Source organism: Opisthorchis viverrini (genome assembly GCF_000715545.1).
Source record: "Opisthorchis viverrini unplaced genomic scaffold opera_v5_41, whole genome shotgun sequence".
Lineage (NCBI taxonomy): Eukaryota > Metazoa > Platyhelminthes > Trematoda > Opisthorchiida > Opisthorchiidae > Opisthorchis > Opisthorchis viverrini.
In genome coordinates, this window is record NW_008751697.1 from 1,238,531 (window position 1) to 1,254,718 (window position 16,188).

Sequence of the window (16,188 nt, forward strand, 5' to 3'; positions counted from 1 at the left end):
GTGTGTAACCGCAATGAAATTCAGAGTTCTAATAAAAGAATAGAGAGAAACAAAATGGTACAAAGCATTTATATTCTGTCTTAGGAATTTCCTAACGTTTACATGGTTATATAAGTACACAAGCTGCTTGTCCAAATCTGGCGCTTTGTCCCGGTGGTTGGGCTTCACTTCTCTAATGATACTGCGGACCACAGTGACTGGAACGCAGTTCCTTCACGTTCAGCCATGTCATAAAATCCATTGGTGGATAGTCCCACGAAAAGCAGCGAGTCGTCTTACAACGAGGAATCGCATTAAGCTGGTTGTAAATTTGTCCCGTACGACCGAACGGGATCGTGACAACAGTAGGTTGTTCTCCCCTGACGACTAGCCGCTCCATACCAATGGAATCAGCGATGCTGCCACATCTCGAGGAAGTACGGTGGTAAAGGTCAGCCTTAAAAACCACACACACCGATTGCCCAACTGTTGACAGTGATGGTCACCACATTATCCAGAATCGCCCTGCGTCGCTTAGAATGCACCGATTGCTTTCACCTTTTGTATAAGTCAGATATTTACCTGTCTCTGTTTGGCCCTCCAAACCTCCAAGTAAAGATTTGGAACAGGGTACCTGAAATATGCCCATAATTCCGCGCTCAACAGTCAAGCAGCTCCATCTCGCAGTACATGACTCAAGCCGTAATATAAAGGAAACTATCTGGAATACGATTCTTCTTGATAATAACACGGAAGACACCTGAAGAACAAACTATTGTTGAGGTAATCAAACTATGACTCCAAGGGACGGGTCCAGCTGCACTCGCTGAAAACCGGTTGTCTTATGAAGAAACGTTTCAAACGACTGATTGTGGCTATACTGCAGTAAAACCCTTAAAAAGCCAATCCGAACACTGTGTCAGGTTTTCAGTCGCCGGCCACCTTAATGATCGCACCCAACCAGATCAACTGGAGAACGATTACAATGCAATCTCGGATGTCGGGGTAACGTTTGGTCGCAGTTTTCAGCGCCTATGCCCCAAGAGTCACCTTCGTCTGGGAAAAAGACCGAACTCCACGATAAACCGTCAGACTTGGTCAGGTGCACGCCATCAAGTCACTCCCTTTTGTGGGTGATTTCAATGCTCTGGTAGGAAACGACTGGGCGACCTGAAGAAATATTCTTGGTATATTTGGAATCAGCACAGTGAACGAAAATGGTAATGGACCTATCTAGGAATTGTATTCGCTACATCATTACGCGGCAAATAGATCATACTATAGTGACCACGAAGTGATGCATGGAGCTGAATTCAATATAGATAACTCCCTGCTGCATGCTAAGGTACGTGTCACACTTAGAATACTGCCACGAAGTGGGCCAGAGGGAAACTCATTCAAATTGGAAATAAAATGGCTTGCAGTGAACGAAGTCGCATATACACCTGTTGGCCAGTCGAACCAAATACAGTTGGACTAAAACAATGTGGTGAGTGTTACTCACTGATAGCCACCCTGATTCATCAAAACAAAGCCCGGAAGCAACTCAGAAGCCATGGTACTGTCTTTGAAACACCCCCCGAAAAAAAGAAAATGCATATTGGACCAAGCTGAGTGAAGGACATCAGTCGTGTGCTGGTCTCCGTTGTCCAAAAATCCTTTTCCGTGATAGCGGGATCTTACTGTTTGTAAGTCCAATACTTTCGATCCAATGACTTCAAACTGATGTAAATTTAGGAAGTCCGGCGGAATTCTGGCGGCATTGCAACCGCCCGACCTGCACAGTTATTTGATCCACATAGCCCACTTGCCCAAATATACAGTGAAAAACTACTTGACTGACATGCCTACAGCCACAGAACTGCTTATGGCGTTAAACCAACTGCAGAAGGGCAGAGCAGTGGGAATGAACAACTATTTGATCGAACTGCTCACGTTGGGAGGACCGACAATGCATAACAAACTTTCCATCTGCCGTACAAAACTGAAGAGCTAGAAGATGTGTCTACAGATTTCATGGACACCATGATAATTCTGTTGTAAAAAGGGAAAGGAGTCCAACAGAAGTCGGGGAATCACCACGAAAATGGCCTCCCGTGCATACCAAGCAATGTTATAGACGGTAGACTGCTAAGTCAGGTATTCGGAGGGAAACGTGTTTGAAGAGAAGTGTGGAATTCGATGCGGTCGAAATAAAGCTGACTTAATTAAGAACGCAAAATGGCCTGAAGAAAAATGCCTCAAACTGAGTCTACCAGCGTATGGACTGTTTGTGAATGCCGCCAAAACGTTTGACTCACAAAAACCCGGGAGGACTGTGGATCGTCCTGCGAAATCCTGGCTACCCAGATGAAGTGTTCAACCCCGACGAAGCCGTTCGCACTAAGAGGAAAGCTCTGATGAAGATGTGCGCAAATATCTTTGACAACTTCTTAGTCGAAATTGCAGTGAAGCTTGTACGTTTTCTTGCCCCAGTTCCCTTCACTCTCTATTTAGCAACGATCTGCCCAAAAGTAATTATAAGCGGCGTCTCTTAGCCGGAACACTGCCGCGAGAGTCCAATGTCTGTATCCTGTTGTTTGAAGACTGGTGCGCACTACGTTCGGCAGCACAATTACGACTGTCTTGCTTTGGCTTCTAGGCCTTTTGCCCTGTGTCATTTAAAGCGTGGGGTTTGACACAGAATATTACTTATTCTAGTAAAGACTTGTTATATAGGTTATTATACGATTTTCCCTATCTTGGCAGCACATTATACAGAGATGTAGTGAAATAAACACATGAACTGCAATATCACAGAAAGGTTTAGTTTTCTTGGAATAAGTGTTCAGGACAGTCCTTACTTTTGCATAGACGCCAGGACTGCAGTTTGTATGAATGTTTAGCTATGTCGTTTGAGGTACGGCAACGATAACTGGGAGCGCTGTGTACGCAAAATCTAGGATTTTGGAGAATTAAACTTAGATTATTTGGCCGTATGGGCAGTAACTTAAGCTCCCCAGACGACGTAAAGTTGATTTTATTTTTTTCTCTCATTTTGTCCCTTTTCAATATCATTTTCTATTGATTTCATTACAGTATAATTAAAAAACAATGTCCGTAACTTCATCGGTTTCTCACTCATGTTCATACGATATCGATCGTTTTCCCTTTTTGAAATCACTCACAATACTGTTAGCCCCCTCTTTTTCTGTGTATTCAATGTCCGTTGCGTGTCTGGTATAATAAAATAGACATATAAATAAGGTGCTCTTAATTCGGATGTACTCGAATGTGGCTGTGTATGGTATTTAAGTGAGAGTCAGTCACGGTACTGATCGGCTACTGATAGGCGAACGCTTCATTTTTTAGCCATTAAGTGGAATGTTACTGGTTTACTCTATAAGATGTCTACTGCTGATCATTCCTACCAAGTGTGCAACAGCCATTCAGCTCTTTTCAGCTTTTAGGGCGAGTTTATATGTAGGTGAGATCGTCCACGATCTTAAATATCTCGGCTTTTCTGAGGCCAAATTGCGACAAAGTAGATACAACAATGTGCGTTTCCTGGGGAAAATGCCGTAGCGAAAAACGGCATGCCGTGCCTGCAATACAGTATGGAAAGAAGCATTTATTCTGGTTTGGCATTCAAGCCACCCTGTGAGATGGTGAAGTAGCCGCAAATCAAACAAATGCGTCGTTATTTCACGTGATGTAAACAAGTGAAATAACATCTCAAGTGTTTTCACTGGTGAGGATTTACCTGAGGATTTATCTGAGTGAACTCTCAGTGGGGAAAAAGTACGCGATTCTGCTGCTAAAAACTACATGTCAAATGAGAAAATCTAAAATACCGTGTCTCAGACAAATCCAGCGGTATATTTTTCATCCGCAGTATACAGGGGATAAAATTGACAGTTTACATGCATATTCTCATTATTGAAAAAATATGAAAATGGCGCGTTTGGTTAGAATTATTCGGAAAATCATCACAGAACGCTGAGCTAGGGATTTATTCGATTGATCTCCTCTTACGTGCAGGTTAGCGTGCATCCGGTCAGGAGAACAGCCACGCTTGCGAACATGCTTCCGAACAGCCATTCACCAGGTCGTGGTACTTTAGTTGAAACCGATAATCTCAGAGAAGGACGATTCGACCAATCGTAGAACGCGATATAAGAAATGATGGTAAAGAATACTGAAATATTAAGAAGAAATATCGTTTTGTGACAATGTTTCACGGTTACGTTTGACTCTCGGCTAGTATATCATGTGGTGATTTTACGCATAATTTATCTGCAGTCCGCTGAGAAAATGGATATTAACACTTGGACAACCAGACACGCTAAATTAGTCACATGGCCGACAGAACTTTCAAATAGCATTTGTATAGCCTAGAAGAAATTCGAGAACAGGACATCTTGATGGGTAACCACAAGTTTGTCATCCGCAAAGGTCATACTATTCGGAGTTCCGCCGGAGTTACATTGAGCTGCGCTACCAGTCGGTCAAACCTCTTCTTAGTAGAGACTATGGTTACATGTCATAAGGTTCCATTGCCATCTAGTAAACAGCTGCCCAACGCAGTTGTCATAATATGAGCGTACTATTATCACGATATATTGATTTCCGCTGGTCGTCATCGTAAAGACGTCCATGATGTCAGTGGACCATAATTCGCCGATTTCTGAGACAACAATTCGTTCCATGGGACGGGTTGCCTTCGTCGTATCTCCTCCCATCAGTTGGTACTGCTTACAGGACACAACATAATTCATCAACTGACTTCTCATGGGTTGTGGCCATGGAATATTCGTTCCTATCTTGGTCACGCCACCTAATGAAAGGAAGCTCTTCGCTGTGAAGTTACTAGAAAACACCAAATTAACAGATTATTGGAAGGGAAGCAAGACCCTCATATGCATTTTGTTCATAAAAACTGAATATCCGTTTTCTTGTTGAACGCATCTTCCTGAACTTCCCGGATATTTATTGATTAGCATTCAAATGTAAACGGGAGCTACAAAGCAAATCCACAGATTCCGTAATAAGTCCTACTTTCCAACAGACGAAAAGTAAGTTACCAGGAAACATATTACTCGCATGACTCATCAGCAGTGCCCACCGCTTCCAACAAAAGATTATCCATTATCATCTGAATGGCGCTTTGAAAGCATATGAGAGAGACCAGTAGGCCAAAATTTCTCATTGAACGTGCGCCGTTTCTCAGAAAATGGTGTAGAGGATTTAGTTGGGCTAGACAAATAATGTGAGTCTGTCAGAGCTACGGTGAGTTTGGCCTGAACTGACTTCGGCGTATCAGAATCCCTGATTCAATATTCCATGGACACCGTGCACTTTTACGTCATACCACATCCGACTCAATCCAAATGGATAGCAGTGTTGGAAGACTAGGGGATCCAAATGAAGATTTGTCTCCTATGTGAAGCCAGTCTCTGCTGAAAATCTGTGGAGCACTGTACAGTTTTTTCAGAGGAACTGGGAATCAGCTGTGCACTTCTCAGGAAACTCCAGCAAATAGTTTCCTACCCGGAACCTCCCGGCTAGCAGGTTGACGCTCAACTGTCCGACCATGAGAGGCTATGTGACAAACTCATGTTCTAGAGAGAGTATCGGACCACTTACCTTTCAATCACTGGATCCTCACATTTTCACAGGTTTTTACTGATTCCTCGAAATTTCACTCATCGGTTGAGTTCTATTCTTCCTCTAAACTGCTCGCAGATTGTTGGTAGTGTGATTAGTGAGAAGTTTATTGGGGCTTGAGTTCTGCCCCTTAGCAGTTCAAGACACATTGGTTTCACTTACAGCGCGGATTGTCATCCAAATTGTTTTATACACGCGGGCATTTCCTTCATCTACCACTCTAGATACACGCAGATTGCCAGAAAATCTTATACACAGCAGCTGCTTCGATTTAATGACCCGCTATTATCATATCAGTATTATTCCAACTCGTAGTCTTCTGAATTTTACCGGGTTCACCCAAGCTGTGCTGATCTTTTGAAGCAGGGGCGCTGCGGTAAAATCGTTAACTACACTGTCTATGGACATTTTTACCACTGCACCATGAGGTCTTTATTCAGTTTTCGACATGACTTCGTGATTTCAGCCGGCGTCGTCTAAGAACGTAAAAACAGAACAACCACCGAGGGGATTTCTATATGCATCATGTACTCTCATGCACACATGAAATACGTCGTCACCTCAAATCCGTAATAAAACTTTGGGGGAAGTGAAGTTTCCAGTATCGTTATTACGAACATACTGCTTTTAGCCCACCCACTATTGATTCTCTTGTACTGCGAAAACTGCTGCTCAAGTCGCCAAACTCAGCGTGGTCACTTGTTCCGCCGAAAACATTGCTTTTTTTCTAGTAAGCTACTAATCCAACGGAACATTTTTTTATTTGTCTTTTTCTAAATGCTGATCATCACCTCTAAAATTTTAGTCTCTCGTGCCTTCTAAGGCGGGACTCTCTTTATATTCATTAATTTCAGCTGATTGGAGGATGCACTAGTCTTCGATTTGATTACGCCCGTATTCTGATGGGAACTAAACCACAGATCTTTCCTATCGCTCTCGGAAAGCTTGATGCCTTGTTCACGCTCTAATTCTTGACCTGATGAATCGGTGAAACACATAGTGAACAGCAATCTTTGTCCGTCCGGTTTGGTTTCGATCTGTCTGATCTCCATTCCTATGGCTTGTGTTCTAAAATCTCGCCCCTCTTACTCTGATATAAAGATATATGAATTTTTGAAAGGCACATTTAACGGAGACTCTAGTCACTGTTCTGCAACACGAAATAAATAATTTTAAACTCTGAATAGTTAGGCACGCGTCAAGCATATCATATCCCCAATGCTACCCAAAATTAAGTTGGGTGTAAAGGTGATTCCCAATAATCTAGAGTGCATTGCTGTGTGCACTTAACCACAAATTTTCGCAATCATTTAGCATCTACGCGCGCATTGATAGTTTGATGATGCTAGTTTGAGAGGCAGGGGAGGTTGGAGACGCTATCATTAGTTGCAGCATCAAGTAAAAAAATAAATGACGAGGAAATAATATTGATGTTTTAAGAATTGCTTACGTGCTGCTCCTCCAGCGACGAGGACAACTACTCCAAGGCATTTTTCACAGCTACAGCAAAGCGTCACGAAAACGAAGATAAGTGTCCCGGCGAAAATGAACATTGCGATAAAGGCGCAGGCCACAGACGCCCTGTCACTGGAACTTGTTACATCTGTAAATCAAGGCATGATACAATATGAAATCAAGAGCCACTAGTTGAGCATACTTCAAAATATACTCCTTGGTACTCACCTTCTATACTGCTACCCCAAGTCCCAATGACTCCGATTGAACTAAAAACTCCAACCGCCAAGGCGATTATTGATAAGATCTTTCCCAAAACCCCCATTTTTGGCAGCAAGCTGACCTACAGTGTAACTCACCTACAGGGTTCCTCGAGTTTTATATCTTCTATCAATTGACTCTCACTGCGTTTGCTCATGTGTAAGCCGTATCCAATGAAAAAGAGCGCAGGCTCTGACTGATTCGTGCAAAACGGTAGAAGGGTAGAGTACATTGTAGGGGGTTTTCTCACTCTTCTATGGCACACACACCATCTACCTGATAGTCATACTTTCTCTCTCGCAGTCAGCCCAAATAAACACCCCAGTAGATTGTTTGGCAAACTGTTTGAACGTGTTTTGAAGGTCACATGTGATCTTGATTTGCAGACCAATTGTAATATTTTACCAAATACCCGGTCTTTGTAACGTCAGGCGTCTCGAGAACGCTCGGGAAAAGCCTTTAGGGACGTGAGGCCTGGTAGTTCGTGGTATCAGGGAAACAATCCGTTTTTCTGACATATTATTTCATTTAAGCGCCCGACTGAACGGTCTGTCAGTTGCGACACCCACAAAATTTTACACTCCACTTATTTTTGGCTTTCCGTCAGTAAGTATATGAATGCATAGAAAAATAGTATAAGTGTTAGCGAATGATGGTGCCCTGGGTTGAATCGATCACATTAGCCTGCGTCCTTGTTTTACTTAAATGTTGCTGCCTGGTTCTGGTTCAAAGGCTGCTTGCGGAGGAATGTGAGCTATTTGGTGGTCTAAATTTTCACAGATCTTTGAAACTTTGTTGCAGGCGTCTTGTCTCTGATCGGCCCAATGTGATTCATGCGTTGTTCCCGAACTAAACAATGCCTTGAGTGGTGGCGTGCGTTAGTTTATGCACGTGCTTCTGAGAGTTGCTCTTTATTTATGACTGGATGCTTCGGTTGGAGATCTCATCCAGTCGTTCCTTCAGGTCTTCATTGGTCAACGTCCAAGTTGCTCCCGAAATTGACTACTGAGACTCGTGATCTTAGTCCCGCGGCTGATCCTTTGTTCTGATGCTTGGCTGTCGGCGTTAACATATTGTGTTTTTGTTCTATTGGACAAACAAGAGAACAGACTGGATTCTGTTCAACAGGTCGATTGACAGGCTCCGTCGTGCTTCCAAATACCCCCGTACTGTCCCCTCGGTCTAGAATGCTGATATTCTTTTCTCTTCATTTCTGCTGTTCGACAGCGTTCTTTTCACCTGAATAGTCCTTTAATTCCATTATTTTTGTCGCTCATCCTGTGACCGCTATGATAGTTCACTATTTGGACCAGATGCCTTCTCCTTCTGTGCACAAGTTTTCCATACCTAAAGCCGCTAGTTCGCTGTCTGTTTGTCTTTTATTTGTAAGTTTGATGTCTTCGAAAATGGCAATAATAAGTTTATCTGTTTCCCTCAGTGAATTCGCTTTGATGGTAGCCCGTGTGTTGTCTTCGTTAGATTGGTCCGTGGTAGTTTGATAAGCCCAACTTTCTGCATTGAGATGGTCGGCTCTTAATATTGGTTATCCAGCAGGCGTCCCGTTCACTTGTCGGTACACTTGACCCTCAAGGTTGAGCTAGTTCGTCATCCACATATCAAAGGTTTCGAAGTGCTCCTTTAGTTAGACTATTTTTTCAATGGCATTATTGAGGTTTCTTTAGCCCATTTGTGTCTTATCGATGTGAGCTTCAGTGATGATTTAGAATTTCATCATGGTTTCATAATTCACTAACTTGACATTTCGTATTATGGAGTAATTGTCGAAATTGTCGATACTGTGCTGCCATCCAGAAATTAAAGGATTTAACATTCTACAGATATCTGTACCAATTTTAAGCCATATTTCTTGATAGTAAAGTAATTGGCCGGAGAGAGACTTCACTTCTGTGACTCTTTGGAAGCCCATAGAATAGTGCAATGTTGCATCATCTGCTTCCAACTTCCACCGTCCCGTCTGAAGCTAGAGACAGTCTCAAGCTGAAGTTATCCGTAATTACTATTGCAGCCATTTGACTCATCATATCCAATCGACTTTTGCGAAGGTGTAACAACTTTGCACGTCTGAAGCTAGAGATAGTCTCAAGCTGAAGTTATCCGTAATTAATATTGCAGCCATTTGTCTCATCATATCCAGTCGACTTTTGCGAAGGTGTAACAACTTTGCAAACGTTAAATTCAATCCGAAAAATTGTATTGCAAAAATTAACTCGTCAAAATTTCCCTGGCTTGTGACTACCTTTCATATGCACCTGATTCTTCTATAGAATTCACAAACCGCGCCCATCCAGTCAATTCATTTTGCTCGCAAATGCACATTTGTGTTTTGTTGATGTAAAGTTTGGGTGTTTTTATTGAACGGGGAAACCGGAAGATATGGGGATCGGTAACGACAGGTTTAGCTGGATTCATTTGATCCCTGGTCAAAACAGAAATGTTGTGGAAGTGAGTATATTTTGCGTATTGCTTCCAAATGCTATTCTAGTGGAACCTAAGGTTGATGGAAGTCAGGAATTGCGCACAACAGATTGGCCTTTAGAAAAGTCGAAAAGTTTTCAGCAAACAAATCACTGACACACTTTGATATTTTGTGTTCTTGAAACATCAAAAAACCAATTGTAATGTATTTACGTAGTGTAGTAAACTGCACATTAGGCCTTGGAATCTCCCCTACTCCTCATTATAGGTTTTGGAGTCTTTGAAACTCACCAGGGGGGTGCAGTCCCCTAATCTCCCCTAACTTTGTATTCTATTGGGACTCCAGATTGCAGGTGGCTCAAGAAATACACCAACATTACATTGATGCCCCTGTGTGTCTTGACAGCAGAACGTATTGAATAATGGGCCATAGGTTGTACTTAGTTGAGTGACCAAAAGCACGGTTGCCTTCAGTGCGCTTTCATAGAACGGAAATACTCAATACAATGTCAAGTAGGGCTAATTTGGGTGCACTATTAAGCTTAGATTGCCAGTGAGATTTAAGTGCAAGTATTCCGCGAATACGTCTTCAGGTGGCGGTCTGTGTGATGCTCTGTGGTTTCGGTTTTCCTCAACAGCACTGCTAGTAATAACTTTTAGCAAACTCATATCATGGAAACAGTGTTTCATGTCTCTCTTGTGTTCATCCGCATCTTGATTCCAACGATAAGTTCATCCGAGGGCCCAGGCTACTTAAAGATTACCAGCCAAACCAATAGACTTTAATGTGACCATTGAGATACGAATACTTAGACAGGGAATGCCGTTGCTGAGGTCATTTCTCATGGTAATTCGTACGATTTGTCGTTCCACACGCCGGAAAAGAACGTCGTAGCATGAAATTGAAGCTGGTAACTTCACTAGGCAATGTTGGAACTGAGTGTGAGTTACTCAGTATAATTAAAACAAACCTTCCAATATTATGGTTAACCATAGCCAAAAGGAAAACATTCGCTTTGTGAAACAGTGCTTACAACGTTGTCGCCCTCCTAGACAACGGATTTGATAGCATTGAAGATGTGGAACTCTGGTAATGGAGGCGTTTCTAAAATCTCTGACCCATTTCCATTGGAAAAGTGGGATATTTCAATGGACATCAAATGGCATCCTTCTACAAGGCTACGTTCAATGAGTCCTTGCGGATAAGCTATTATAGTATAGCAGCAGTGTGGCCCGATAAGTCCATCATACCGCAAGTAGCTCAGATCAACCGCATTCCATCCGCGGTCACTTCACTTGCACCTAGGCTCCAACTCGTTTTCATCACAGTAGGAATTAGGATGCTCCTTACACTTCCCGGCACTTTTACTAATCAGGCTCTGTATTGACTTCTCACGACTCCCTCCTGGTACAGGGTCATTAAGTTGAGTTTAAAGACTTCTTCCTTCTGAAACAAACTCAACGCTAATTACAGCCTCGTCAACACACACCGGAGGTGATAAATCATAGTGAAATGAGACAACGTTGTTCTTCAATTTAAGAAGATGAGAGCAGGATCCTCAAATGAGTCTCAACTTAACCCCGTTTCTGCTGTGGTAGTCTTAAAAAGAATATGCTGCACAAACACCACCTCATATTTCAGGGGGAATATTGCTTGGTATGTTAAAATATTTCCCTCGGTGTGACACTTCGTACAAGAGATGTGCCGGAATATAGGTAGCTCGGTGGTAACCAATGATGATTTGTCGGCTTATCACTGATCCGTTCACTGAGCTTGTCAGTTAGCATACAAATTCTACGCCATGAATCGAGGGGATATCTTCAATGCGCAGTTGGGCAGGGACAAAATGATTGCAAGTTAACTGTCAAAATAAGCGAGCATATCAACAAAAACCTGGTTAACCACCGAATGCGCATCATGAAATCTCTTCATAGCCCAAATTCTGTTTTCGTTCAGTGCAGGACACGCCAGCTAGGTCCAAACAAAAAAATTGTCATTTAACAGGTCACTAAGTGAACCAGCATCCCAGTACCATGTAACGCTCCTAGCAGCAACTAATCCAGCATTCATCACTGTGGTGTTGACGTTTTGGAGGACGTCATTGCCCGGAGTCGCGCGACGCACGATTATTTTTCCGATATCTAAGATCTCATATAATTCCAATGAGTTTCGGTACCTTAATCTGTAAACTTGACTTAATTTCGACCCCTATGAGTTGAAGCTTTTGGAAATCAAAAGTAAAATACCTAAATAGAATTAATTCCATCGGCGCTCGAATTTAATACATCTCCGTTTAGATGTCAATGTTTTAACTTGCTGAATTTCATTCGAATGAAGCACCCATATGTTGGTCATATATCATTAGAAGCTGTTCACCAGCCCAAGGCCTTCAGGCTTCAGCAAATGATTGTCTTTTGGTATACACATCAGATTAGTTGAAAATTTGAAGGCAGAAATGTAATTTGACTCACTGGACTAAGAAGTGTATGACTGTTACCGGACGCTCGGTATCGCAATAGTTGGTCGCCACTTTCCGCTTGTCAACAACCTGTCAGTTCATGAGTGGTACGAAGTTTGTTGTTTAGCTCGCGTCAAAATGTACATTTGGCAAGTTTGAAATACACTAATTATAGCAGTCATAACGGCTGTATGAAAGCTCTGAGAGAATTTAAATAGTGAGCCATATTTAAGCAGAAAGAGCACACGATACGGTTCAATCCGCAACTAAATCAATAGGTGCTTCTGTTCTGAAGGGCCTGCTGTAAAGCTGATTCATTTTTCTTAGTAACATTGGCTGAGAAGGAGACACTCGATTTTCAAGTGGAGTTCAGAAATTCGTAACCACCGATGTAACTCTAAATCTAGCTGAAACGAGATAACCAACTTGATTTCTCGTTTAAAATGTCCGTCTGTACATCTGACTTATAGGATAATATGACAGAGCGTTTCCGGAGTTGCGTGTGACATCCACTGTCTTAACAAAGGACACGGCCCTACCTGGACCACTTGGTGCGTCCGACGGGCCGAACAATGCTTTCAGCCAACCGAGACTCGGGTCATGGTGACAGTATTTATCAAAGCTGGAGTTACCAAAATGGAATGAAAAAATGAAGTGAGGAAATCAGCGACCAAAACAAGCACCATGGATCTTCCATTCGTTCGGTACAACAGTCATGCTACGAAGATGACTGTCAATTATGTTTACTTTTCTCGTGGAGCGGTACGAAATAAGTGCTGTCTTGACATTCACTGCGCTGTTTGTTTTGTTGCCGGGACTGATGTGTCTGTGTGGCGTTTGTCAAGGTCCATCATGATCGAAAGCTGTAACAAACATCATACAGTCAACCTTGGTTTAAAATGCTTGTTAATCACATTTTATCCGCAGCGGACGAGTTCCTCAAACTGATTAAAAGAGTGAGAAAGACCACTAAGCGAATTTATTTGATCATACCACTGAGTGTTTTTGAGGTAAAATAGACATGCACCAAATATGTGTTTGACCAGCTGGGATAATAGATACCGAAAGCGGGTTTCACGACGATGTTAGCTGTTAGCTGACGATGAATTGTAATGTCGAGTACAGCTAAACAGCAGTTCATTAAATACAAATAAAGGATGCCACGCCGATACCCATTATGAACTACGGCAAAACAAACAGATTTAAACTGAAATTATGCTAGAATAAGGGCTGGAGCCCAAGCAGGGAAATCATTCCAACGGAGCACTTTTGTAGACGAAATCAAGGATATCGAAATGACCAGAGGATATCGAATCTATGTACAACAATGTAAGAGGTTTTTGGAGAGCCCATAAAATAAGAAAATAATTACCACATAAATAAGCTTTCTCTGGTTGCATTTGAGGGTTTTGCATGTTCCTGAAATTTCGGAGGCTCTACTACACGAAATTAACGTATATGAAGAAACCCGTTGCGTCGTTGAGAACGGATGAAACGATGTGCAGTAGTTGAGGAAACGGTTGTTCAATGTTTTCCCAATAACTAGATTTATCATCGGTAAGATTAAGGAGAACAGAAGATTCACCGTAGCCCATCCAAGACTGAAGCGCTTCATACCTTGTGGAACCGTGGATAGAGGTTGTTTTTTCATCAGACTGTAAATTCTTTCCTAATTCTTCTACGATTAGCAAGTTGGAGATTAAACTGGCCTCACCAGGGCGCCCAGATGAAACCTGTGATTACTTCCTGAGACTACATTATCTATAGGATTAATGAAAACTCCTCAAAAGCTTTTTTGTGAATCATCCAGGGAGGTCCTGTTCCATTTGATCTCTCTCTCCCATGTTTTCTTCATTTGCTTGTTCTCTTTTGCCATACGTACTCGACGAACTATTTTGTCCAATGATACAGATGGGAAACTATTTGGAAAAATATGTATGCAAACAAAACCAACTTTTCGACCATTTGCTTGTTCTCTTTTGCCATATGTACTCGACGAATTATTTTGTCCAATGATACAGATGGAAAACTATTTGGAAAGATATGTATGCAAACAAAACCAACTTTTCGATTATACGGTTTTTGTATGTACACTGATGTGGAAATACAAAATCCTGCTTATTTTGACGCGTTGCGATGAATAATGAGGAATGTTTTCGTAAAAGAAACTACTCACAAGGTTGCTGAAAACTCTTCGAAAACTTCTTCAGTTGTGGAATATCATAAACGAGAGATTCAGTTGCGTCTCTCGTGAAAACCAAATAGATTTGCAAATTAGTGTATTTCCTGAAAACAAGGAATGTTGTCTATTCAAAGTGGGCTAATTTTTCAACTTGGTGCTTAGTGAACGTGACGGAATTTGGCATCCTTCGTGCACGCAATAATCTGCCGTATTTTCACATGAGGTAAACTTACGGAAAACTTAACTATAGAGCAGGTCAAAGACTGAATGTCTTTATTGAGAAAAATGAAACTTTGTGAAAATTGGCAAGTTAAAGTTTTCGCATCATACCTCAGCCTGTAATCTGCACAGTGTTCAGTAAAAGCTGTGGCAAGTTCATACCATCCGAAACGCCCGTATGAACAAGTAATGCATTGACCACTGTGAAAATCTTGCTTCGTAAATCCTGTATTCGCTTAAGTAAACAAGGTACTACAGCTGCTGTTTAATTATCAAAAAAACATTTTTTCATATCAACTCTACTACAGTCCGCCTTGTTTACTTTGTATAGAGTGCCTGACCTGCCTTATGTGTCAATAACTCCAAGGCAGCTAATAAGAGCTATTGCTCTTAATCCTCGGTGAACCTGGATATCTGGATCTGTCTTGAGATCAGCAATCGATGGCTTACTGTGAATTCAGTTCTTTCATCAGTCACCTTTGACTAACCAAGCATCACAGGTTGCAATTGACTTGCTGCAAAGCAAGCCTCTTAAACGTAATACAGGATACCAAAATTTTTGTACATGCCTATTGCTGACAGAAACGATACTGAGCACTGTATATGGAACCACTAATTGTCTGAAGAACGCTAACCCGTTCTAAACTATTAATATTTCCCGAGTACAGTTGTCTAAAGAATTGAAAACAGTGTGAAAACTGGTGTTAAAAGCAAGAGAAAAAAACTGGTGTAAAAGCAAGAGAAATGTTGCAAATAAACTCATGCTGTTTGTTTTGGTTCTCATATTCGAGGGTTTCGAGTTAGATATAATAATGATGTCGATGGTTAGTAAAGTAGACGGTTGAGTGGTTGTGTGAATGAGGACATGCATATTGGAGTTCAAGCTCTTCCAGTTGATCGTGGTGCATATAAATCTTCACACCTGTTAAACGAACATGCTGTGGCTGCTCCACTTAGTACAGGTTCGACTGAATATGGAGAATCACCGTGAACCAACCACGGACTGCAGGTTAACCAGAGTTGATTCTGACCTTTGGGATTTCAATCCACCTGTACCAACATGATCCGAAGTGCTACTGGGTCGTCAGTTGAGGTCCCGAAGGCACCAAACACTCGGGCTTAAAGACGTCGACCTACTCAGGCTGGACATCTTGTTCATGTATAGCGTGTGCTGGCAAGTTAGTGGTAACGTGCTCGCCCCACATTCATATGTCTGAACGTCACCTCCCGGCACAATTGGTCATCACCAGCATACCTCTGCTGTTTGATGTGGACTCGCCGGAATGATTGCATAAGGGCAAGAAGAGCGTCGTTCAAACAAGACCGGCATAATACGAATTCCATATGTCCAGCAGCGGTTTAGAACACTAGTGAGGCTGGTGTAGTAATACTAAATTTGAGTATCCCGGATGGAGGCAAAACCAAGCTGGTTTACACCAGCAAGATCTCACTCTTGAGCAGCGCTGTCATTCACAATCCACTGTGTATAATTGTCACACACCAATGTTCTGCCTGAATTTCGGTTCAGAACGAATCCGTGATGAACAATCA

At 42.0% G+C, this 16,188-nt stretch overlaps 1 protein-coding gene across 1 annotated transcript; it reads right to left on the reverse strand.

The window, feature by feature from the left end:
• Positions 1-11,558: 11,558 nt before the first annotated feature.
• T265_03032 (hypothetical protein) lies at positions 11,559-15,981 on the reverse strand (the record flags this gene model as incomplete). The annotated part of the gene is made up of 2 exons (XM_009167421.1): positions 11,559-11,639; positions 15,841-15,981. The coding sequence occupies 2 exons, from the start codon at positions 15,979-15,981 to the stop codon at positions 11,559-11,561; spliced, it is 222 nt and encodes a 73-aa protein (XP_009165685.1).
• Between the last annotated feature and the right edge of the window lie 207 nt (positions 15,982-16,188).